This window comes from Cyanistes caeruleus, chromosome 2 (genome assembly GCF_971803275.1).
Source record: "Cyanistes caeruleus chromosome 2, bCyaCae1.hap1.1, whole genome shotgun sequence".
Taxonomy (NCBI): Eukaryota; Metazoa; Chordata; class Aves; order Passeriformes; family Paridae; genus Cyanistes; species Cyanistes caeruleus.
In genome coordinates this window covers 83,758,190-83,783,071 of record NC_141702.1, presented here as the reverse complement: position 1 = coordinate 83,783,071, position 24,882 = coordinate 83,758,190, and the positions used below count along the sequence as shown (strand labels likewise).

At 37.5% G+C, this 24,882-nt stretch overlaps 1 protein-coding gene and 1 long non-coding RNA gene across 23 annotated transcripts in view; one reads left to right on the top strand and one right to left on the bottom strand.

The window, feature by feature from the left end:
• BTBD9 (BTB domain containing 9) overlaps positions 1 to 24,882 on the top strand; it is a 160,649-nt gene that overhangs the window by 55,458 nt on the left and 80,309 nt on the right. For all 22 annotated transcript variants that reach the window (XR_015283601.1, XR_015283600.1, XR_015283602.1 and 19 more), the window contains one exon: positions 17,646 to 17,755. Coding sequence is in view for 17 of the 22 variants with exons in the window: in XM_023924411.2 (XP_023780179.1) it covers positions 17,646 to 17,755 (110 nt within the window). In the remaining 5 variants the exon portion in view is untranslated. The remainder of the gene's footprint in view (positions 1 to 17,645; positions 17,756 to 24,882) is intronic.
• LOC147654975 (uncharacterized) lies at positions 6,905 to 11,315 on the bottom strand. Its single transcript, XR_015283611.1, has 3 exons — positions 10,993 to 11,315; positions 9,752 to 10,224; positions 6,905 to 7,233 (listed from the first exon to the last, which is right to left on the bottom strand). It is a non-coding gene; the product is annotated as an uncharacterized LOC147654975 (long non-coding RNA).

Genomic DNA, 24,882 nt, shown 5'->3' with positions numbered 1-24,882 from the left:
ATTCTGAGTCCAGACTAACATTTTAATATTTCTGTTAAAAAAGTAAAATAAACCAGCCAAAAACCTTCAGGCAAACCAAAAATCTTGAAAAAAATAAACAATAGAAGTATAATATCAAAGCAATAATATCAAAATATGATTTATCTTTCCATCTGATAATCTCATTTTTATTTGATAGATGTATGTTTCAGGGAAGAAAGGGGTAACCTGTACTTCTTTTAACTTATGAGAGATTATGAATATATATAAAATTTCTTTAATCATCAACTGAATGTTATCATTTTAACTGTCATCACATGAGCATCCTTTAGTTCACGTGTGCCCTTGAGCAGCTGAGGTGCACAATCCTGTTATTTCAAGCTTTTGAGGCATTTTTATTGGATCTTTGTAATGGAGTATTACATGAAATTAACTTCTTAATTTGAAATCTGAAGCTTCTGAGCTAATAAGTCATGTCAGTTCTATTTGTTAACTGTGGCTTTGTGCTGACTTCTTTTTAGGCATGTTTATATATAGGTACATGCATGTGTATATACATATAAATAAATAAAAAGTTAATATGATCATGTATTCTGTAATAGGTAGGAGGACTGAAAATTTTTCTGAGGCCACTTTCTGATGTGCTGCTTTTTGAAACACTTATTCCCCCTGCAGTAGTCTCCACCAGTTAGTTTTCATATACAATTGTAGAAACTCTTTTTCTTTATGTTTGATTATGTTGACCACAGAGCAAATGTTCTACTTTAAAACAAAATATCAAATGTGGGGAATTCAGACATCATTGTTACATTGGTACATTTCTGCCCTTGGCGTGGGGAGTGTGCTAATGATGGCTAGTGCTAATGACTTCTGTGCTGAATATATCTTTTTATCATCATCTGATACAGAAAAGTTTTGAGATGGTTTTGGCTTTTTTTGCTAATTGCATGCTCATAGTGCATGGGACAGGTTTAATGTTGATTTTCATGTTGAATTTATTATAGAGTAGGAATGCTGTATCAGTTATCAATAGAGTGAGTTCTGTGTACTGTGGAGAATAGTAATGTTCAACAGATCTGGAACAGACAATTTTAAAAAAAGAAGAGCCAAAGAGTATTTCCTCATTTAATGAGGAAAATTGGTCTTGGCTTATCCTGATCTGGTGCAGAGCTTAACTGTGATTGTAGTCAACACACTAACAATAATGTTTATAAAAACAGAAGAAAATTGGTAGGACAATATTTCAAATAATCTGTCTGTTTTAAAAGGGAACGGATATGTTGCTCATGTATGAACTCACTTTCAAAAATGAGTGGTTTAAACTTTAGGTTTTGTGCCAAAACAGGATTGCTTTTTCCAGGCTTTTTATTTGTATGAAGTGTGGTCTTTAGTCCAGACCTTTCATTAAATACAGGTCTGAAATATCTCTTTTTGGAAAGGGACATCATAGTGTAAAATACGAGTAATACCTCTAAAAATGTATTTTTGGTGATGATTTAATATTTCGGAAGTCATGAAGGTTTAACTTTGAGTTCTAATTTAAATGTGTCTCCGGCCTTTAGCTTTAGTATTTTTGATAATATGAGTGACTTAGAGGCTCAGTTTTTTGGTGTAGAGTAGGCTTCACAGACTTCACCAGTGCAAAACAGACGTGGTACATACCAGTTGTAGTAAGGTGCGCCTATAGTGCTGTTCATTTGCAGTCCACTAAAGCAGTCTTCTTCATTTTATTTATTCATTCTATATGTGCTTTTTAGTTTATGTATGTGCACTATTACTGCTTTGAAACAGAAGCTGTAGGTGCAGAACTAAAAGCACAGGGTTTACTTTTTGGAATACTGACATTCTGCAGTAGTAGTGAATTATTGATAATAAAAATGAGCTTTGAATTCTTACTATTTAATATTGACAATGCACACCTAGCAAGGTATTTTCAAAATTATGCTGTACTTGCTCATTGTTTTAGTTTGTTTTTGTTTTTCACAAAACGTGAATATTTTGAAGTCTGAAACTAAATATGTTAAGAGGTGTCACAGTAAAATCAGATGTCATTTGTATAAGGAAAGATTTTGTTACTTTGCGCTATGAGGTTAAATAATACTTTAAAGCAAGTTCCTTTGAAAAAATATGTTGAAATGCGATAGGTATAGAATAATGTGGAGCTGCCTATTTATTAATTTTCGCTTCATTTCCTCCCTTTTTTTTATTTTTTTGGCCACCCTTCCTACTATCTCTGTTTTTTCCCTAGTTTTTTGGGGTTGTTTTGTTGATTATGGTGGGGGTTTTTTGTGGGTTGTTTTTTTGGTTATGGTTGTTGTTTTGGTTTAGTTTTTTGGTTGGTTTTTTTTTTGTTTAAATATCTCTCCTGAAACACAAGAAGATGTCAAGTTTCATAAATTAGTTGATCTTCTCTTAGCATTATGCATTTTGTTAGATGTTTGTTGCTGAAATTGCTTGTCATGTATAGTCGTACATCTTTATATAGGATCTAGTTGCAATGTTTTCATCAAATAGTTCATGTATGGACTTGATCTTTATATATAGAATGGAACCAGACACTGGGCAAATAATATTTAGTATTCCATCTATAAAAAATTATTAGAGATGAAATTTGTTCATGTCCAGTCACTGTACTTCTCATTTACTCAGTTATAGAAAATTAGCAAATAGAGTAGAATCCCTCAGTATGAGAGAGAACTTGAAATGCAGTTTGATAACACAGAAATCATATTTCTGTAGTGTATATGTATAGCAAAATGAAAGCATGATCCTAACATGAGTTAAGTATCCATGTTTTATCTTTAATATGGCTACCATGGATAATAAAGCAGGTGATTTGTAGGGGGGATGCAGGATTCAACTACTGAGATTCTGAGGGTTATTTGTAAGACCTGTATGTGCTTTAATTTATAATGTAAGGTGTAAATCCAGTGGTACTGTAGCATAAAAGTTACCATTGCTTTGTTTCCTTGTGCTTTGATCACTTTTGCTAAGCATGCATGGTCCTGAACTCCTTTCCCTGATTTCAAATCAGCCTATAAACCACTTTTTTGCTAGCATTTTGCTGGCATCTCTTCCCTGAATTGATGTTTAGAATCTGAAAATTGAAGTATTCAGAGTCAACTGTGTCTATTTAGGTAGAAAAAAATGACCTTCTCTGAGCTGGTACTGTAATGTAACGTAAAGAAAATTATCAGAAAGTTTGAGTTTAGTTTAGGATTGATGCAGTTGACTCATTAGAGGTTGTAGGACATCAAGAAAGCTCTTTGATGACATATGTCATAAATGGTTAGGTTATGTATATTTTGATGTATATTACATAGATCAATACCACAGTTACCTGCTAAATATGTAGGCAATAGGGTTTTTAAACATAATTTTATGATGAAATTACACAGGTTAATTATTGATTTCCTCTTAAATCTGGAGACTGTATTCTAAGCACATCAAGATTAATTTTGAATGTATCAAATACACTATTTTAGGATACATGGCATAGTAGAGAGATAGGGTGCCAAGGTGAAGGAAAGATTGTATGAACAGAGAAGTGGAGAGTAAGAGATCTGAAAATTAAGTGTGAAAAATTGACTTTCAACATAGGTAAGGTAAGGTCAGAGAGGCCAGATGAGGAAGGTCAGATGGGGGAACCTTAGTTCTGAAGTTCAAAGGTTCCATGTCCATGAAGGACAGAAAGAAGTCACAGCCTTGTATTCTCTGCAGATTGCTAGTTAATGAAAATATAGCGATAAATAATGTTGATTGCCTCAATTTCTAAACAGATATTTATGTTATTATACTGAGAATAATAATAATATTATGGAGGAAAAAGGTATGATTAGACTGATAATAGTCACCTGACATCAGTTACAGCTAAGAATAAAACAATATATAACAAAGAGCTGCCTCCTGAAACATGTTTTCACTGCATTCATATATAATAAAAAAAAAGGTAATTAACTTACCTTTAGTTACATATCAAAATAATGCAGTACTGAGTTTAAATTATCAGCTTAATAAAGTGAAGCAGAACATTCAGAAAAGTTGAATTGATTTGTTAATGAAGTTTGTCTGTCGAACTGAGATTCATACAACTGTGTGGTAGATTAATTTAAAAGCTAATCTTCAGCAGAGCACTTTGGTGACTTCTGAGGCAAGAATTGGATTATTTAGAGGAAGAAATCTGCTTGAAGAAGATACAGTACAACCTAATGCCTTTCATTGGCCATTTTTCCAATGTAACATTGTAATGTTGTAATTTGATTTTGAATAGGAGAGAGTTGTGTATGCTCATAGCCACTTTGGGTAGGTGTGGGAAGGCCACATACAAGGTAAAAACAATGGAGAGCTCTCAGATATCCTGAGAGTAGCTGTGGTGAACCAAGCACATAAATAGACCAACTTAGCTGATTCCAACACAAATGTGCAGCTGCTGGTTTCTGATGGACTGTATAATTGTTTGAACCAATATCCTAAATCACTAATTTTATTATCACTATCTTACCTGCTGTGCAGTATAGGGAATACCTTTTAATTATTTTTCTTTTTTTCCTGTTCTTTCTATTCTATTTTTTTTTCTATTATTCTGGATCTTTTTTTCTGACTTTTTTGTTCAAGTATAGTGGTCCATTTCTTCATTGAGGAATCACATTCTAAGTGTTAACTGAGTGAATTCAGCAACAGTCAAAAGTAGAAGTCAAAAAAAACCCATCAAACCGAATATTGGCAACTCTGTCAGTGATAGACATCATGTGTTGCATAGGCAGAATTCTTCTTCCAGCTGCTATTGAGGTGAAACCAGAAGCATGATATAGGCTTATAAGGTGGTGTCAAGGATTTTTGAGCTACATCTGAGTGGTTTTAAACATAGTTCCAAACTTAACAGTGGAGGAAAAAGACATCAAGATTTATCTGATTTGAGGTCTAATACAGTACCCTTTTGAGTAATGAAAATATTTCAGAAACAGCTTTAAGCTTAGAAAAGAAGTACTAGATGTCATCTGGATTGAAAAAGGCAGAGGTTTATGAAGAAGAAATAAGGTGGTTACATCAGCAGATCCTAGGTAGATTATTAAATTATTTAAGAATCCTTTATTTTGCCATAAATTTGCTCTAAGCCTATTAATTTGCAACTTCCAGCATTTTCAGTGCAAGTCTTACACTCAGTGAGTTTGTTACTTTTTGAAACAGTTGATGAAACTGCTTTTTGGCACTTTTTAATAGATAAATAGCCAAATAGATGATGGCTTAATGCCATCATGCCATCAATGTCTTTAAGCAGGCATCCAGATAAAGCTGTCTTTCATTCTCAGATAAGAGATTCTTTGTTCATAGTGAATGAAGTTAATACTCTGGTGTTTTTTTGCATGGCCTTAAAGTTTACTTCACTACAGAAGTAGTTATCCTGCAACTGTTCAATTTTTTTGCACAGGCAAGTAGTGACATTTTCATGTCCTTTCAAAGCTCTGTAGAATCTATTATTAAGTATTTAAAAAGCATTACTAAGAAAGATCAAGGCAGATTTGACGTTGCTACTGATAAAAATATACATTATTGTTGTATTAAACATGGGCTTGTTACCTGTACAGTGCTGATCCACACACTGAGGTGAGGTACTTCTATTTTTTATTCCAATTTGTTCCAAGCAGGGATCTGGATAGCAACCCACAAAATGCTGACTCCCTAGTCATCAAAACTTTACACTTTTTATACATTTCAACAAACAAATGAATCAACATTCATTGGTTAGCAGTTACATAATTTTTGCATTAATTAGTACCCAAGCCCTTATTTGTTAATTATATTCCTCACTTCCCATGTTAATTAGTCCATATGCAGTGTTCTTCCTTCCATTTGAGTCTGGGGTCCATTCTGAGGAGGCAGACGGTGCATCATTGGTTGCAATCTCCCACTGGATTAATATCACCTAGAAGTAACCTATGTGCAGGTCACTCAGTGTTAGGGAAATTTTGGGCAGGTGAGAGCTTTACTTTTTACTACACTCTAAAAGAAATAAAGTTTGGAAGAGAAGCCTTACTTTATTTTTCTTGTTGCCATTTATTCTTTTCTTCCATTGCACCCAAAGTGCATTTTAAGATTTTAAGAGTTATGAAATTAGATTTAAAACAGTTTCATATTTTTAGATGCTTAACCACAGGAAGAGAATTTCTTGAGTGGTTATTGTTCCTTGGTTAAAGAAACAGTTGAAGAGATCTGAATTCAGTAGCTCAGTCAATATATTTCTGTTTTCTGCAGGTCTGCTGACAAGTTTTAGCGGTGTATTTCATAAACATATCAAACATAAGTTATTTTCATTTTGTAGGAGAACCAGAGCTACACTTAAACAAAATAATAATATTTTCTTGGGGCTGTGGCACTCAGTGTACCACTCCAGCTTAATGGTAGTGTTTCAGTGAATAAATATCCATTGTAATCAGTTTAATTGGTGCAATACTGCAGAGTGCTGTTCTGAATTAAGCAGTTCTTACTGCTTATTAAATCAGCAAGAGAAATGTGGCACATGTTGTGTGATACCATGTGGTTCTACTCTACAATTAAAACAAACTACAAAAAAAAGTAAGTGGAGAAAAGAGAAGCAGTGAGAACAAGAAATCATTGCAGTAGTTGTCTGTCTTAAATGCTCTGTCTTTAACCATAATTCAGCTATTCTCACATGAACTTGAGTTTCTGGATGTTTTATTATTTGTGTACATATATTGGAAGTCACTACCCTTCTCCTTTGCCATCTCATTGCTGATGAGCTGTGTAGGAGTGTTTGTACAGGTTAATATAGACCACCTACTTGTAATCCAAATTTGTGATCTTCTTTCACATCATCAGACAATTTGATTTTAAAAGAACCAGACCTATGAAGCTTATGAGATTGAATCTGCTGTGCTGAGCTGTGTTTGATGAATAGTCCCATAAATAATATTTTTTTTTCTTTTATTTTTTAGTGCAGTTCAGAGTTACAGTAGCTAAGAGCTGGGTCTTGCATATGGTGGAAAGTATATGTCGTGGCTGGGGTGGTGGTCAGGTGCCACAACCTTCCTAGAGAAGCGTCTTGGGAAACAGACATCCTGGAAGCACAGGCACATCTGCAGCTGCTTCTGCTGTTTCAGCTCTGAGCCCTGAAAAGGGCTGCTGAGTGAATGCAGCTCTTCAGGTGACATGGGAGGAAAGAGACAGAGCCTTCTTATAGAATTCCTCGGGGTGCTTTATTCAGCTCCTTCTTTGACGGGGTGCAGTGACGAAAAGCTAGGGAGTCAGAGCAAACAGGGGTTTATATCAGCTGGGTTTCCAGGGTAGAGGAAAGGGGAAGAACCAATGAGATACACAGAATTTGCATAGGGTACAGGAAACTTTTAACTAGAGTTTCTCCCTCAGGGGGAGAGTGGCAAGCTGGAGGCCTACGGGCCTTTCCTTCCGGGGAGAGTGGCCACACTGCTGACCGCCTTGTCAGCCACAACTCCTCTTTCTTTATTAATTAAAAAAGCCTCCCCAACAGCCTTCTTAAAGAAGTGTAGAAAACATAATCAACACAATAGCAATAACTAAAAAGAACCAAAAGAATCCACAACACATTATAAGGAAAGAGGCAACCCAGTCTCTCTGTCACAAATGTCAAAAAAAGTTTTCAAAACAATTAGGGTCTTTTTCAGTTTGAAGCCTCCTTAATGTCCTCTTTGAGCAACTGATTGCTCCTGGAGATGGCTGTGGTTTGACAGGTTAAATCAGCAGAGGCCCTCAAAGTAAACATAGGTTGTTAGCTTTCCTATTTTTTTTTTTTCTTTTTTTTTCGGGGGGGAAGAGGAGGGGATATCTCCCTGGTTTTTATTTTTCCCCTCCAGTCTTCATTCCCCATTTCCTTGATAAACAAAAAAGGTTAAGGTATAGGTGCTGTTGGGAAGTTTAGGGAAGAGGGAAAGAGACTGAAGAGTGAAGTGTGGGGGAGGTAAGTATAAGGGAAAATGTGAGTTTAGGGAATAATAGGAGGTAAGCGACTGGGGAAATAACAGGGGGAAGCAGCAATGGCTAGGAGGTGCTTAGCCTGTTGGCTTGCATCTTTAAGATGTTTGTTTTGTCTGTGACCTGGTGACTGGGCAATATAGGCTTTGTAGAAGCCATGTTTTGTGGTGTTTCTGTCTCCAGGCAGCTGATGTTTGATCCTGCTGTTCTGTGGTGGATGTGGAGGGAATCTTGTTATTTTGTTGGAGGCAGTGTTTGTCGGTGCTAGGTGTGGTTTGATGCACTTCCCTGGGAGCCATCTTGGGCCAGATGGAGCAGACACACAGGCATTTCCCTTCCCCAGGTTATCAGTGGGAAAGGCCCTGCTATTTGCTGGGTCTCAGGGTCCTTGTTCAGCACTGGCAGCTTTTCATTGAGCTTAGCTCAGGCTGAATTTGAGAAGTGCCGGAGTACAGGGGGATCGACTCTGAAAATGAGCAGTTTAGGAAATTAATCACATAGAGAGCTTTACAGAGTCTCTCAGTGGGAGGCATGGTCTCTGTCCCTCCTCGCTGCTGGTGAAGGACTGGCTTGATGGTGCCATGGATCCTTTCTACTATTGCCTGTGGTATGTTTCACCCCCCACTGATTGAAAAAGGTGCTTAATTTGTGGGAGGTGTAAGCAGTCCCATTGTCAGTTTTTATTTCTTTGGGGACTCCCAGGGTGGCAAATGCCAGAAGATGCTTGATGGTATGTGCTGCATCTTCTCCCACATGGGCTGAAGCAAGCACTGCTCCTGAAAAGGTATCAACAGATGCGTGAATATATTTTGATATTCGGAAAGATGGGAAGTGGGTTACATCTGTTTGCCAGATTTGGCAACTGTTGAGGCCTCTGGGGTTGACCCCAGTGCCTAGGGATGTCAGTTGATAGGATTGGCAGTTTTGGCAGGTGTCCACAATGGCTCTTGCCTGTTCCCATGGCAAGTGAAACATTCTCATGAGCACTGGGATGTTTGATAAAATGCATGGGACATCTTTGCCTAAGTGAGGATGTCCAGCACATTCGCTCTCCCAGCTGTCGTGGCAAGTGCTCTCCTGTTTCCCTCTGTGATGGCACCAGGGAGGTCGGTGTGTGACTTTACATGCATTATATGAAAGGGATGTTTTCTGTGGGAGATGAATCTGTTTGGAAAGCATCTGGCATAAATTTGGTTTGGAGATTTCCTTTAAAAGTGAGTGCTCTGCCCTCATACCTACACCTGCAACATATGCCTAATCAGTAACTACATTTGTAGGTTCCTGAATTTTCTCAAATGCTCTGATGGTGGCCCCTAATTCTGCAAGCTGTGGCAACCCTTCTACCACCTGGTTGTCAGACTCCTGCGTTCTGAGATCCTTCCAAGTCATTACTGACTCGTAGGAGGGCCCTAAGCCGTCAGTAAAAATGGTCAGAGCCTTGAGGGGTGTTTTGCTTTGGAGGAATTTAGAGACTAAATTAAAAGCTGCATTGAATAATTTATATTTAGGATAATGAATTGAAACATTGCCTGGGTAGCTATCTAGAGAGAACTGAAGACTCTTGTGGAATTGGAGCAAATGCTCCAAATCCCCAGCAGTAGCCAATGGTAGGTGAATGCATGTGAACTCACACCCCGCAAGGGAGCAGAGACGAGCTTGGGCCTTCCTTACGAATTCTACCATTAATTCTTGGGTAGCTGTAATTGTTTTGGTCAGCTGCTGATGGGGGAACACCCACTTGAGGATGATTAGGGGGTCTCTCAAGTGTCCCAATGAAAGATAACACCATGAAACTGGGGGGCCTTACCTAAAATGGCCAGGTTGAAGGGCAGGCTGGGTTCATACCGGTGGGCTTGTCAAGAGGACAGGATCTCCTGGACCTTGATGATGGAACCTTGAGCCTTGGGTGTGAGGGTACACAATGAGCCCAGGTCCTCACTGCCTCAGAGAAGATTGACGAGGAGCGCGAGGTCCTCCATTGTTGTCATCAGCAAGGGATGTACCCAGTTGATGGACCTGCAGAGCTGATGGAGGTTCTGCAGGGTCTTCAGGTCATCTCGGATGGTCAGTTGCTGGGGCATGACAGTTTGCTCACATATCCAAAGTCCGAGGTAGGTCCAGGGCCTGGCTCATTGGATCTTGTCCTCCCAGATGTCAAAGCCTGCTCTTTTAATGGCTTTTACAGTTTTCTTTAAAGTCATATCCAGGTAACAGTCAGTGGGAGCACAGATCAAAATATCGTCCATGTAGTGGAGGATGACTGCCTCAGAGAACAGGTTCCTGATGGGGGACAGAATGTGGGCCATGTACTACTGGCATATTGTAGGCAAATTTCTCATCCCTTGTTGGAGGACCAGCCAACAGTACCATTTTAGAGGGGCCTATCTGTTAGGGGAGGGGACAGAGAATGCAAATCTGGGTATGTCTTGGGGATGGAGTGGGATATTAAAGAAGCAGTCTCTAATATCTATGATGGCATGTTTCCAGTCCTGGGGTAACTTAGAGGGTGAGGCCAAGCTGGGCTGCAGGAGACCCATGCCCTCAATGACCTCATTGATCTTTCTGAGGTTGTAGAGAAGCCTCCACCTGTCTTTGCCAGGCTTTTTTAAAACAAAGGGGAGTTCTAAGAGCTATTAATCTCTACAAGGTGGCCCTTGGAGAGTTGCTCCTCCATGACAGCTTCTAAGGCGCACAATTTCTGGTTGGACAGGGGCCACTGGTTGGCCCACACTGGATAATTTTGTTTCCAGGTGAGTTGAGAAATGTTGGTGTTGTGCACTCTACAGCACCCCCAACTAAAAAGCCCTACTAGGGATTTTTAGGGAGGCCCCCCACTGGGACAGTCCCTGCCCCAAAGGGTAATTGGTGCCCTCACCACAAATGGTCAAATGGTCGCCATTTTTCCTTCAGGACCTTCTACAACAATATTTCTCTTGCTTCTAAATGAAACTGCCACACCTCCAATCCCTGAGATCATGCCTGCCACAGGCTGCAGCTCCCAGTTGGAGTGGGCTATGAGGGTAACATCTGCTCCAGTGTCCAGTATACCTGGGTGGCAGATCTTCTTCCCGCTGTAGAAGAGGCCACAGTCGACAATGGGTTTATTTAAGCCCACAATTTCCATCCACATGGCACTAGGGTTGAGGGGAACCTGTTTCAAAGAGTCAGGTGGCAGTAAAAAGGCCTGTGGAATAGGAGTGTGTTGGGATAGGTAGTATGGAGGGTCCATGCCAGACAGACAAAAATTTCATCCCTGGATGTATTGTCTGCACCTCAGGAATCACATAAATTTGCTCTGGTGAGTTGAGCAGGTCACCAATAATTAAAGGACTGTCCCCTGGTCCATATTTCCCAGTTGGTATCTTGTGAATGCATTCATCTGTAAGGTCAATGGACAGTTTGCTTACCTGCTGGTGCTGGGTTCCCCCATGAACCATTCCATATGTGGCGTCTGCTTCAGATGCGCTGGCAACAGCAGAGCACTCGGGGCTGGTGTCTGGTCTCTCATCTGCTCTGGGAAGGTAGGTATAGCAGGGCGGGACAGCTTCTGGTTTTGTCATGACGCGAGGCTGTTCTGATCTCTGTGGGGAGTTTCCTGGATGCCATGGTGTTGTGGTTTTAAACCACTAACTAAGAAAATTACTTACTTCTTGCTGTGAGATATGGATTAGAATAAGAGCAAAACAGGCATACAACTTAAAAGGGAAAAAAAAGAAAGTTTATTGACAAACCACAATAATAAGAACACCAGAATAAACTTCTAGAAAAACCTTTCCATCCCCTATCCACCCACTATTCTCTTGTTCACATGACAACAGAGACAAAAACTCTGGAACTCTGATGGTTAAAACAGTCCCAATTCTTGCTAGTATGTTCACCAGTCTTTATAGAGAAACAGAAGTTTCTTCCTGTTAATTTATGGAGATTCTCACAAGAAAACTATTTTTGTTATAGTTTTCTATTGCCCTAATGTTAGCTGTCCAGAGCTGCTATTATTAGAGTTCACTCCTCCCATTCTCACATCACTCTGAAGTGTGTATGGGCCATGCGTCTAGAGATAGCATTTTTAAGGATAAGTTATTCAAAGGCAAAAAAAAAAGTCTTCTTCATCTGTTTCTGTGAGCTTCACCAGAAAACAGTTTTCTCATGGCCTCTCAGGGCTTCAGATCTCCCAACAGTTTTCTCATGGCCTCTCAAGGCTTTTAATCTCCCAGTACTTCACTATACTATAATTACTCTTTACTCAAATTTACACTTTGAACACTATTCCTCTCTAGATCCTATATCATGAATTAAAGGAGTTCTTTTCAGGACTTCATTGTCCATCTCCATAGTTTTAACAGGGAGATATTTCAGCTTAATTAAAGCATCTTCTTAATTCTCTACCTTTCCTGAAGCTTCTTTTCTTTCTTGTCACTGGTAGTTTATAAAGTCTCTTTTCATGTTGATCTTTCTCTCTCTCTCTCTCTGGATAAAAAGATTAATCCGCAAGTCTCATCTGGGTAATGAAAGAGTTAAAATCTTGCCCAGGCTTTTGTAGATGGTTCGGAGATCTCTGCCCAACAGGAGCTGGAGCCGTCTGCGATGGGAAGTTCCTCATGGCTGCTCTGGAGCGTGTGGTCACTGCTCCAACCCGCTGCAAGCCCAGGGCTTCTCTCTTTCTTCACTGGGCAGTTTCTAGTAAATGTAGTTACAGCAAAACCTGCAGCCGAGCCAGAGATCGGCTCGGCCCGGCCCGGGCCCGAGGAAAACCTTCCCCAGGCCCCTCCATCTCCCGGCCGGGAGACGGGGCAGGCCCGGCCCCATCCCCGCCCGGCCGCATGGCCTGGGCAGGGACGGGAGGCCTGGAGCTCCGCCACTCTCCACAGCCAGAAAAACAAAGAGAACCCAGAGAGCTCTGCTTTTACATTTTAAGGTAGGGTTCACAAGTTGATCCCACTTTTCAATGGCCTAAACTGCTGTCAATTCCCAGCAATGACCGATAATTGGTCAGGAGAAAAGACTCCAAACACTTCCCAGCAACTCCAACTCCCTTAAAGGTAAAGTAACTCCATGACACATGGGTAAGGCAGGCATGGTTCTGGCCATGGATAGTGCTTGCAGAAGTTAATTGGTGTACTTTGCCAGGGACAGTCCTTAAAGAAATGTCCAGTCTCTCCACAATTAAAATATTTTTGATTGTCCTTGGCTACTGCTGCAAATGCCCCAGTCACCCTGTCTACATTCCCCTTAGTCACAGCCTGCGCCACAGTGTTTTCTGATGACATTTCATTTCATTTTTTCTGTTTTAAAGAAATAAAAATTGGAAACCATTAAAAAATAACAAAGCATTTGTAAATTTACTATTCTTACAGATTATTATGTATGGATTACAAAACATATTATCACATTGTGCAAGTGTTACTTATGTTCCAAAGCATATCAGTGTTAATTTGGTTATAACCTTTGAGAAACATTGGTTGATTGGTTGACATACTGCTTACATGTCATTTCAATGTCAAACATTTGCATGTCCTATGTGTTGTATACCAGTATTTTTAGTCACTTGAATGCCCCAGCATAAAATATCTGCATACACATTCTGACACACGTGTGTGACATGTTGTGTTTTTAACTGCTTCACTATTGGTTGTATTTCCAAGGTGAAAATGTTTGTTACTGTCCAGGCTTTGTAGGTGTTCGATGTATTTTTCCTAGTGGAGCTCAATGATTTTTGTCTTGTGTGTTTTGATTTGTCACTGTTGTTTTCAATATTTGCTGTCGTTCCGATTGGGAACGGCTAGAAAGAACGACACAAACTCTCAAGGGAGTTTCAACACGAGAATTCTCTGGTTTATTACTTCAGGCCTGCTTTTTATAGACTGGTACGTGGAAGGTACAGAAAGGAAACTCCTATTGGTTAACAAAGTGCTACATCACCATCATTGGTCAGGGGGGCCCATCACCCCCCTGGCCTTGTCCTGCAAGAGAAAACAAGACTGCAAAACAACACCTGCAAGGCTGTTTAGTGTCCCTGAGAATTGTTTTAATTCCTTCTCATATTTTTTCCCAGGCTACTTTCTCAGGCAGCTTGAGGAGCCATGCGGCCTGTAATTTGTACAGGCACTGTGGTTTAGATTTAGCATCCATAATTTGCAGCAGGGATTTCCTTTGGTATAAAATAGACTTCATTAGACTTTCCTCTCTAAGTGCAGGAAAACTTGTCTTCTGTCAAAAGATAGATACGGTTTTTGTGTTTGTTCTGGCTTAATTCTTTATTTTATATGTTCATTTATGTCCACTGTTCTCCCACATTATTTAATGCTGGCAGTAGATTTTTCTTCCTTGCTTTTTCTATCTTCCTGCCACAGGTCTGTTGATACAGCTGTGTCAGTCTGAAGGATTATTCATTTTAGGGAGTTGTCAATAAAAGGAGTTTAGATGGTGTTGAATAACACTATGTTTCCTTTTCCACTAAAATACAAACACAATGTCTTTTAATGCCCTTGTGTGTTGTGCTGTGCCTCATGCATCTTTGTGGTTGTGATTGGAATGTGAATGTTAGTGGTTCTAAGCAGTTAGAGGAGGTATAAAGAGTGTAATAATTCTAGCACTGGTGTCTCATACCAAATGCTCCACAAAGGAAAACAAAATGCCAATTTCATGAAAGCACATTTTGTGCATATTAGATTTAGTTCTTTGAGTTTGCTGTTGTTATTCTGGGCTGCTTTGATAGTAATGAAGAGTGGATATCAGTGCAAAATACCTGTGAATTTCCATTCCCTCCCCTTTTTTAGTCCTCTGTCTCAGTATTCTCAAGGGAGTGGAATTTGTGCTTAATATATTATAAAGTTTGTCTGTATCTTACTGCTGTTATTTTAATGAAGGATTAAAATTACTCCTAGAGTATGCATATTTTCATGCTTTGACACATAGGACACATCCTGTTATGATGATGTAGGCAGCTGAGCTTTGGTGTTTGTAGTCCTCCAGGGTACCCACAGCAGAATCAGTGGTGTGATGTGCAGCAGCTGTTATCTGAATCATATGTGTCGGCTTTACAACTGTAAAGAGCAGAAGTAAAACATATGTAGTCACAACAGAGCACCAATATTATAATTTCATGTAAAGGAGAAGAATTGCTTTGGGAAAAATGGGAGATGAATGAGAGATGTTGCCGTGTAGGTGCCTAATTAATCCACCCATTTCATATTTCAGTAGTTTAAAATTCTACCAAGATCCAGTAGAACATGCTTTTTCCCTATAGTCAAAACAATTTTCTTGGTAGTAGGGGGAAAAAACCCACCAGCCAGATTTTTCAGATATTCCTGTTGTGAAAATTTCAGGGTCATGTGTAGCTTGACTCTTTGTGGCTAGAGAAGTCTCTGACATGGATGAAACTCTAAGAGCACTTATATATTACAGCATCCATTATTCTCAAAAAAGGCCAGAAAATAAAAGTAAGGGGCAATATTTTCATGTTGCATTCCTGTTTATCTGCTAGGGAAGTTCATTTAAACCTCACAAATTGATCAAGGTTTTTTCTTTAAAGAATGATTCAGGGATTTTTTCTGTCTTGCAGTCTTATCACTTGATCAGTAAAGTCCATCAACAGTGGAGCTTGTCTAGGCATTGAATTGTGATTCTTTCCGTCTGCAATTACACAAAGATTCATAGATAACTTTGTGTCATATGAACCTGCTTTGTTGCTGACAGGAATTTGAACAAATTCCAATTGCTCTGAACAAACAATCAAGAAATTTCCTCTAATGATGCAATTTTATAACACAAAAAAATCTAAGTAGATTAGCTTTAAATGCTAATTATGAAGCAGTTTCTTGTGTTCCTATTAATCTTGTTACTTTGTTTATTCTCTAAGCTCTTTAATGCAAGGAAGTGTAACTGAAGGATGTCAAAGTACATCTCCATTAGTAACACTCTGTTGGTTTGCCTGGTGCATTTTGTCCAAGCAGCACAATTCAATCAATACATTCATTGCCTGGGAGACAAGAGTCTCTATGGCAAGCCAGCTTCCATGTACACTTCAAAATACTCTAAAATTATTCCTCTGTTCAATTGAATTCTGTGCTTCTGAGGCGGGAGGGAGCAGGATCAGTTACCATTGTCAAATTTTGGACATTACCTGTGTGTTAAGGGTTCAAACTCTGGTTGTGAGTTCATAAAAAGAACATCAGCTGGTTCACACAGGCAGATCTGGGGAAACACCTCCTGTTTGCCTGTCAGCCAAGATTCCTGTGATGTTCTTTGCAGGCACTTGGCACAGCTACAGAGTAAGGGCTAAGTTCTGCTTTACTCTTAAAACACAGGTTCATTTTCTTTATGACTAATAAATATTTTCTCCACTTCTGCAACTTTACTTTTCTGCATAGAATAACTTTCAGGATATTTGCTACTGTGTTGATTGATCTGCGAGTTAATATTAATTAAACAATAGCATATAATTCTTTGTGCCGAGTTATGATTATTAAAATAATTTCTAAATTAAATTTGGAGGTTGAGCATTAACACAGTAAATAGCTATGATGGGTCTTTTATTGTTTTAAAAGAAAATACCAGAAAAGATACTGTATATCTTGTCAAATTGATCTGATAAAGAACACAAACCAAAATGATGCTGTTGGTGAATCACCATTAAGTTAGAAATAAAATTATATTATAATATATTTACATATATTATATGTAAATGAAGGACAGACCAGGGATATTGCTGACAATTCATACACTCTGATAGTTAACTGAAATTAGTTAAATTTGTTCAAAGCTTTCTACAAATGTGGGTAACCCATCTCGTGAACTATTTGGTTTAGGTAATTGGTATTTGGTTTAGGTAATTTTCTGGTTTCATGCTCAGCATTTATTGAGAGGTGTACAGTAGTCCTTTAGATATTTTTCAAAATTTATAGGAAGAATTGTTGGATCTCTTCAGAAAATGCAGAATCAGACTGAATCAAGATTAGTGGTTGTTTATGGAAAGTGAAGCCTCCAGGGTAATGCAGCAGGTGAATAGGTTGCAATGTTTGAGAGCAGCTCTATTTGATTTGCAATTGGAGTATAGAAATGTAAGTTATACCACCAGGAATGAAACCCAGAGTAGCTTTGTTTCATAATATTTGAATGAGGGTTTTTTTCATTATTAATAAAAGATACACCAATAGAGATTGATATCCTGTACATCCAGTGTTAGAATTAGAAAGAGTCTTAATAAAATGGAATTAATTTTTGGCTTTTGAAGAAAAGCCTGACTTCTTTTTTGTGCTTGTCCTAGCTGTATGAAATCTTTTACAGTGCTGAAAATTCGCTGGTAAAAGGATGATTATTATTCTCTTGTTGTTATTACTATTATTGTTGTTATTATTATTTAAAACATCCGGAGCACATATTTGCACTAACAGACCATTTCTGAAACAATAGGTCTCTAATTTTGCTTTTCTTGCAAATTAATCCAGAAACATTTTTAACAGATTTCACATCTCTTTAAAGACTTTTTTTTATTCATAAACTGTACTAGAGCCAGCATCCTGACTAGATGCAAACCTGCTATGAAATTGATATTTTTTTTTACTCCTTTTTATTTTTTTTTTAACAGTTACTCAGTTCTTACGGGTCTGCACATTATAGTCTAACTGAATCAATTTTATTTAAGTGCACAGAAGTTGGTCATGTTTAACTTGTGGTGTTTACCTTTCTTTGCTTCCTTATAGGTATATTCGAATTGTTGGGACCCACAATACAGTGAACAAAGTTTTCCATATTGTGGCATTTGAATGCATGTTCACAAACAAATCCTTTACTCTTGAGAAGGGTCTGATAGGTAAGAGATAAAAACCATTTTTCTTTTTCATGAACTGTTGTAAACACTTGTCTTTTAAAGCTGGCCATTACTGCGCTCTACATCTGTTTCCATACAGAAATCTCTAAATTGATTTAAACAGTGTTGTAAGCATAGAATTAGTTGGCTGGTTCTTACAACTTCTATGAAATTCCAGTACTGTGGGTTAATTAATGATGCTGCAGGAATGCTGAAATTGAAATTAACCACTGCTGACAAACCCACTGGTAGCCGAGTCAGTCAGTGCTGGCAATGTGATTTTTCTTTGCATGTCACAGTATGGTTGCTCATGCCTCCCAGTAGGTTAGCCTGAATTCTCTTACAGGAAAAGACTAAACACAGCTATTTATTGTAGTGATGATGGATTTGGACATTTAGGGCATCTTATACAGCCTGGTTACAGCTGCTGAAAGTAAACTCTCATGTATTGATTTCCTCTCCAAAGAGCCATAGAGATGCTTAGCCATGGCAGAACATACTTACTGGCTATGCTGCTATTATACTCAGAACACCACACTGATGGAGCTCTCAGCTCTGGACAGTTTGTATTACACTGGTTTAAGTAAATTTATGTTACTTAAGGTAGAAATCCCCAACAGTTCAATGGTACTGAATGATGAAATGTGTCACAGAAAGACTTAATATTGATTTTTTTTTTAAATGGTTCAAATGGGTTGGTTTCTGTGCTTTCTTCCGTATAAACTCACAGAAGTCAGATCCTGAAGTTAACTGGGGAGAGAGTATTTAGTAGTTGTCTAGGCAGAATTTCCTACAGTGTATTACTTATGGCATAAAATCAAGAATTTCAGCAAAATTTTCAGAGTTCATGCTGGTTTTAAACATATATTTAAATTTTAAATATGTACCTGTGACAGATGGAAGGGAAAACAGTTTTCAAAATAGGATGCAAAGGAAGATTTTTAATAAGACATAGTCACTTTAAATTTTTTTTTGAGAAAACTATAGTATTTAACCATGAAAAACCAAGACCCAATTCCTCCAGCCTGTTCCCTGTGCATTATACAAAGGCAAATCAAAAGCCTTCCTTTTGTTTTAGGTAGTGTGCAAGTAGCATTGCAATTGCTGTTGACTACAAAATAGAATAAGCAGTAAAGAACTGCTTTAAAAGAAAACATCTCCCTTCAGTAAGCTAGTTAGTAGAGAAACAAAGTAGCTCAGATTTGATAAACCTTTTCAGCTAAATTTCATAGTTAGGACTGCCAGCTATGAATTTTTAGAAACTTCATACAAAATCAGTGTGTACGAATATTTGTTCACATTTTATTTCAGGTGATCAAACTTATTTAGTAAATGCTGAATTTGGGACTTAAGTAATTTTTTTTTGAGTGTTAACGGAAAGATTGTTTGATCATAAGTAGGCAAGACAGAGAATCTGTGCATGTTTGTGTAAGTGAACTTAGAAGTGACCCATCTTTCATAGACTCAATTATTTTTTTCTGGTTGAGTGATCAGTCTGGTGAGACAAACTATTTGATCTATTTTAACATTTCTTAAGTTTCAAGGGTAATCTAGGGAATGGAGACTTTATAAGGTTTTATTAAAAATTCTCCCCTTGTGACAGTGTTTTTGTAGAATCTTATAGGTCAGCAGGGTCTGGGCAGTGTAAGTGAGGGTTTCTGGTGTTAATGTTGCTTGTTAATCGAGGGCAGCTTTGCTGTTGTTCAGTGTGAGTCAGTCAAGCTGTTGTATGCATAACTCATTTGAAGCGATCAGCAATAAGGGAAGAGAGGCCTGTAGGTTTTCACAGCTTTTTATGCTTAAGGGATGTTAGTCAATACAATTGATAGAAAATTAAAAGTAAGAATTTGGGGAGTAGTTAATTGAAAGTAGGATGTGGATAGTCTTCCAACTGTCAGTGAGGCACTAGCAGTTGTATACATGACCCTGCAGAGTTTATGTTGAGAGAAATACAAATGGAAAGATTTGGGGACTATTTGGGGCCTGTCCAGCTGTGAAATGGAGCAGGGGCACCTCTGACTGTTCCATCAGAATTTTTGGCCATTACTCCAGTATTGCATATTCAAAAATATTCTCAACAAGTTAAATACAGCAAAAAGGTATTATATCCATTTAATGCTTTTTTTTCATACCTCTGATGAGTAACATAAGGTGCCATATTGTATGACCCTGAGTTCAAGGACCTCTGTCTAAGGTCCACTTGTGTAAAAACTCAGTATGAATACCAGTGTGTTGGCACAGATTTATTTTATTGCTCTGATGAGGATTTGTAATGTTTGTTTCTGTTTCTGAAGTGACCAGATAGGATTAAAGTGAATTGAAAGCAATTAGGAAAAAATAACAAAATATATGAAAGTGCATTAATCAGAGTAGATTGCTTTTAAGCTTAACTGAGTAGAGAAACTTTCATCGTAAACCCTTGAAAAGCAGTTCATTGGGTTCACTGCTTATCCCATATGGTATTAAATACAGTATTAAATTAGGTTAGAACTAACACAGATGCTGTTTCTATACCCTGTTTAATAAAACACTGAAGTATTGGTTAACCCTTGAAGGCCAAAAGGTCCTTTCAGAAAGACTATGTGACCCCTACTTCTACCAAAACAACACTGAAGATAATATGTGAAAGACTTTGTCCTTTGAAAACTCACTCCAAAGAAATGAGGCCTCTGAGGTATTTGGTTAGAGACCAATTATGTGGAGACTTGAGTAATTATTTATTTATTTTTTGTGAAAGACATTCAACTTGATCAACAAATAATAAAAATGAAGTGCTGTTTTGTGATAACAATATAATGTTGTCTTTTTGTGTACAAGGTTTTAATGAAAAATTCTTAACTTGACATATTACAATTAACATTTAATGTGGAAGATTATTTATATAGTTACTTTGTACAATACTGGATGTGTTATCAACATGACTCAGTGGTAGCTGAGTAGGAGTTTTGAAGGAGAAGTAGCAGAAAATACTCTTTATAGCACTGTCTGGTGTTTAAGTATCGTTTTACAGTTTCCTGTCTTGTGAAATGAGGTGATAGAAAGGAATGTAATCATATGAAATTATTTCCCTAACGCAGATGTTAAGGTTGAAATGTTTTTTTCTTTTTGGCATAGTATTATCTTTAAATGTGTAAGTTAACAATTTTACATATTAAATTCATGATATTAACATAACTCTTTCATTTAACAATCATGAAAATATTCTTTGATCTCACAATCATAGTGCTTGCTTATAATGAACTTCTGCTTATGAAATTTTGAATGGTCTTTAGCCATTAATTTTTAATCTAGAATCCAAAACAAAATAATATTTTCACAAATAAGAGGCATACTCCTTTGGAAGCAGTACCTGGTGTCATGCAATGTATTGTAAAATGTTCTAATCTGCCCAGTGGCAAGAAGTTACAACAGCAGTTAAACGACTGCTTCTGTGCAAGGCCTCTTTAGGTTTCTGGGCATTTTTTTCCCACATTAGTAGAGGAAGAAAATCGTCTTTTCTGCCTCAAATGAAAGAACAAATTATAACCTCAGTCCTTTAATCACTACTCAATGCTGAGGGGCATTATGGGGGCTTGGCCAACCATCTGTCTGATTATGAGCCTGGTGAAGGTCATTGGGAGTGCAATGTGTATTGGTTTTCCATGAAGCCGTGTTGGTCTGAAGTCTCAGTCTATCAGACTGTCCTGTAACTTATACATTACACATGAAAGACATAGCAGTGAATAATGACTGAAGAGCAGAAGATGGATGTAAAACAATGGAATGTCCTTGGTCACCCTCTGGGGAATGCTGTTCAGTAATTAGGAACCATCGTGAACCTTCATTTGTATGCTGTTCAATGCCTTAGGAGAACTTGTTTTAAAAGGGATAAAATGATACAAATAAAAATCAATTTGTCTTTTAATCTGGCAGTTATTTAGGAAAAAAAAAACAACAAACCAAACAAAACTGAATGTGTAACAGGGAGAAACCAGTCATACCAGTTTCCTAGTGTGTGCTTCAGCTTTATAAAAGATTGCTTTCTTTCCACAAGGAAGCAGTGAGAGATGCTGGTTTTTGTCTAGTTTAATGTTGGGTCCACACAAAGCTACCATATTTTGTTTTTTCTCTTGAAAAAGGGTTCACATTTTTCCAAAACAATGGAGGCTTACTCTCCATTGGGTATGTCAGCTTTGCTGTAGCTGTAGCTTTAGGAAGTTGTGAAATGCTGAAGACAATTTAAATACTGAAAGGAAAATTTTCCAATTTCTGCAAGAAAGGACAGCCGTATAGTCAGTTTTGAGAGTGATCTGTTCATATAGTTCCAGGTTTTTGGGTTTTTTTATTCTTTTCTGTCTGTTTCCAGTGCCACAAGAAGGGGTACACACTTCCTAAAACAGCTCATGTTTCTGAAAGCCTTTTGTAGACATAATGTTTAATGAAAGAGCCCTGTAGCAGCCAATTAGTAGGCAATGAAAAGTATGTCTGGTTCTAGTGACTTGAATGGTTTTGTTCTATTTTATTGGATTACAAATCATGAGCTGTAGCAAGTATCAAGTGAAAAATCAGCTTTCTCTGAAGTTTCTCTAATACAATTTCTGATAGTTGGACAAAAACACATATTACTGGGGTTTTCTTTAATAGCTAAATATGGCTTGCAGAAAGCTTTTCATTGGAACAGGTGAAAATACTGTTGATACTTTTGTGAAGCTGATATTTTTGAGCTCTTGATTTCTTTGAATAATTCAATTGAAGATTCAAATTAAATTTAGTAATTTCATCACTAAGTTTCAACTCAAGAAAATAGAGTACGTGGAATGAAGGACAGGGCATGTGGCTATACTTTTAATTAACTAAAAAGTCTGTAGATTTCATATTTTTTCTACCATGTAGCAAATACACAAGGGCTAATTCATATATTGAATAAAGATTAGACTTAACAAATTTTTGGCATGTGGAAAGTGAAAGCAAAATGCCTAATACCCTTTTAATTCTTTAATACAATATGATCAAACTCAAGTAATCCTTGCATCCTTAATTCTCTTTTTTTTTTTTTTAGTCTCAGCTTTCTATTTTCCAAACACCCAGGAAGGAAACTTGTCAGCTTAGTAGATGTTCAAGTAGACAAGGAATGCAATTTTATAGCTAAAATCTGAGCAATTTGAAGCTGAACACTTAACAGATGTAATCATGAGAGGAAAATCACTCCTTCGTACTAACTAAAACAAAATTCGTTTCTTATAGTGCAATTTATTGTTTATAATTTCTTCACAATGGTCGTTTTATGTCTTAAGAGAATTCACTAAAATGAGCAGTTTTGTTACGATGACACATAAGCTGAGAACTTTTGACTATTGCCTAGAGTGCAGTATAAATATATTCAACAGTCCATAATGCTTTAAATTGCTGCTTTCCTATAAAGTAAGACTATGTACTACATATCCTATGCTATCTCCCTGTATGTTTATTTTCATAATTCACTTAAGGTTTATTAATGCCTGGCTTTATGAAACAGTAAAACACCCACTTTTTTCTGTTCCTTCCTGTGTTGCAAAAAGTTATTTGAGGATTTTCTTTCATTTCCACGCCCACCAACATTGTAGTGAAGTCACAGTGGATGGACACAAAGCAAAAACTGACCTGTCCAGAATGAGAGATGAAAGGAGGTAGTCTACACTCAGATATGGAAGCCACTTAGCAGCAGCAGCATGAATATTTTTTTTCAGAGTGCTTCAGGGCAAAAAAAAAATTCTTATGAAAAATCAAGTATGCTAAAAAGAAAAAGGATGAAAAACAAGCGTAAGGAGTGATAAATAAATATGACTGAGGCTACAAAACACTTCTGGTATATTTTTATCTTGGAAGATCTCTAAGGACAGTTGAATAGCAGAGCTGTCTTACCTTTAAATATAGTCAGTATTGATGACCCTTAGGCCATGTCTTGAAAATTGCAATCCTTTATAAAAATACTATTGCTAGAATTAAATATACACCTAGTTCTTCAGTGCTCCATACTGCAGTATAAGACAAGGAGACAAGAAAGTAAGTTTTAATAAATGTTTGATGCTGTTGTCCTCTAACCTCAATCATCCTCTCCATTTGTTTGCTTACAGAATGTGTTTGCTTTGCTAACATATATCTTTTCTGTTCCATAAAAGCAAATCAAACTTTACAGCCCAAAAATGTTGTGTGAACAGTAAGGGGAAAAAAAAAAAGCCACAACAATTTTTGTATTTATAATCTATTCTTTTCTCTAACAGTATTGGTTACTGTAAGAGCTGGATAGCTGGTGAAAAAAAAAAAACAAGAAACAAGAAAACAAGACTTGGTTTTAACAGTTTGTATTTGTAAATAAGTGACCAAGATTGAAACAGAAATTCTAATGGGAATGTGAAAAAGGAAGACAACCAAAACAGTTGAAAATACAGCACAGAGCAGTGTCCCCACAAGATGGTACTTTTAATAAATTTATCAAGTGTATATAAAAGATGAACATTCAGAATAGGGAGTAGCAGACCCCCTGCAGAAAAGGAACAGGATGGCACATTCTGAGCACTACAATTACTCAGTCACTTTCTAATTAGCTATTGTAGGGAAGATGACAGAATTATATTAAAAACACACCAAGACAGTTTCTGTACAGTTTTTAATGAGTTTGACTAATTAGGGTGACGTCTTCTTAGGAGGGTCATGGATTAGTGCAGAAATCTAAATGTGAGAAGAGGGAGCAGGATGATGCTCAGAGGGCACGCAGGGAAAATATTGCATGAACTGAGCTGCACTACATTCAATTAATCACTTATATAGCTCTGAGTATGTCTGGAATATGCCATGGAGCCTCAACATGAGCATTGATATTGACTCTTACTCATTTTCTTTTTCACTAAGATTGCAATAGCTTCCTTTTCCTATTAAAAGAAAAAAAAAAAACCAAAACAAAAAAACAAAAAAAAAACCCCAGCTCTATGTAGAAGATGCTGTGAAGCCTATATAAAATGAATACACAAATATGTTCCCTTACTCCCAGGGAAGAGAGGAAGAAAAGGAAGTTTAAGCAAATTTTAATTAAATGCCAGTACTCCTAGTTTGCATTGTTAATCTTTGCTTTATTCGGATTGTTCCCAGTGAAGTAATTCCAATGTCTAGCACCT